Here is a 765-nt window from a genome sequence, read left to right as displayed (position 1 = left end):
TTGGCTGTTGGGTCCATATTTTCGACCAACCAGAGCTCGGATTGATGCTGGGCTGGCAAGCAGACGATCGCGTCCGAGTTAGACCTCTTATCCGCAGCGCAGCCGAAATGAGAGCGGTAAAGCAGTTCCAGTGAGGGTTTTCAGTGTGCTTGCACAGCCAAAAGTCTTCATGGATTCGGGTAGGGTCGACCTGATCCACTGAGATTGGACAAAGCCACGGTAATCTGCGACAAACAGCGCCTTGTTTTCGTTAGACTCGGCCTCGGTGTGAGGAGAGTGAATTTTGGGAACACCATAATCAAGTCGTTTGCGTTGGTATGGGTGGAACAGACGTCCTGGAGCCTGTTCAGACCCGAGTGTAAAATTTTCATCAGAATGCACCATGTCGATACACTGATCCTAAACATCTCTGCAGTGGTGGCGGCTTTCTCCAGTACAGTTTCCGGTTCATATCCAATTTCGTTACAGCAAAACTGAACTTTGACACTGAACTGAACAGACCCGTCTAAGCGGGGACATGGGCCCCAGGACGGATCGAAAGCGTCAGTAAGGACCTGGATACCGTATGTCATGTCCCCACAAATTTTTAACGTCCATTGACTGGGAATACCAGATTTGCAGCATCCATCACCTCGTGGATGGGCGTTTTTCAGACTTTCAGGGTCTTTGTCGTGAAGTGCATCAACACTGTCCCGCGGTAACACCAAGAGCTCTTAACGACTTCAAAGTGATCATCTGGGATCCCCAGTGATTGTATTGAGTTGA

The 765-nt window shown here is 49.5% G+C and overlaps 1 protein-coding gene across 1 annotated transcript; it reads right to left on the bottom strand.

Moving 5' to 3' along the window:
- Positions 1-87: 87 nt before the first annotated feature.
- Positions 88-384, bottom strand: T265_12193 (hypothetical protein; the record flags this gene model as incomplete). The annotated part of the gene is made up of 1 exon (XM_009179305.1): positions 88-384. The coding sequence occupies one exon, from the start codon at positions 382-384 to the stop codon at positions 88-90; it is 297 nt and encodes a 98-aa protein (XP_009177569.1).
- Positions 385-765: the final 381 nt, after the last annotated feature.

The sequence above is a fragment of the Opisthorchis viverrini genome (assembly GCF_000715545.1).
Source record: "Opisthorchis viverrini unplaced genomic scaffold opera_v5_1749, whole genome shotgun sequence".
Taxonomy (NCBI): Eukaryota; Metazoa; Platyhelminthes; class Trematoda; order Opisthorchiida; family Opisthorchiidae; genus Opisthorchis; species Opisthorchis viverrini.
Note: the sequence above shows the minus strand (reverse complement) of the source record. Positions and strands in the feature narration are given on the sequence as shown.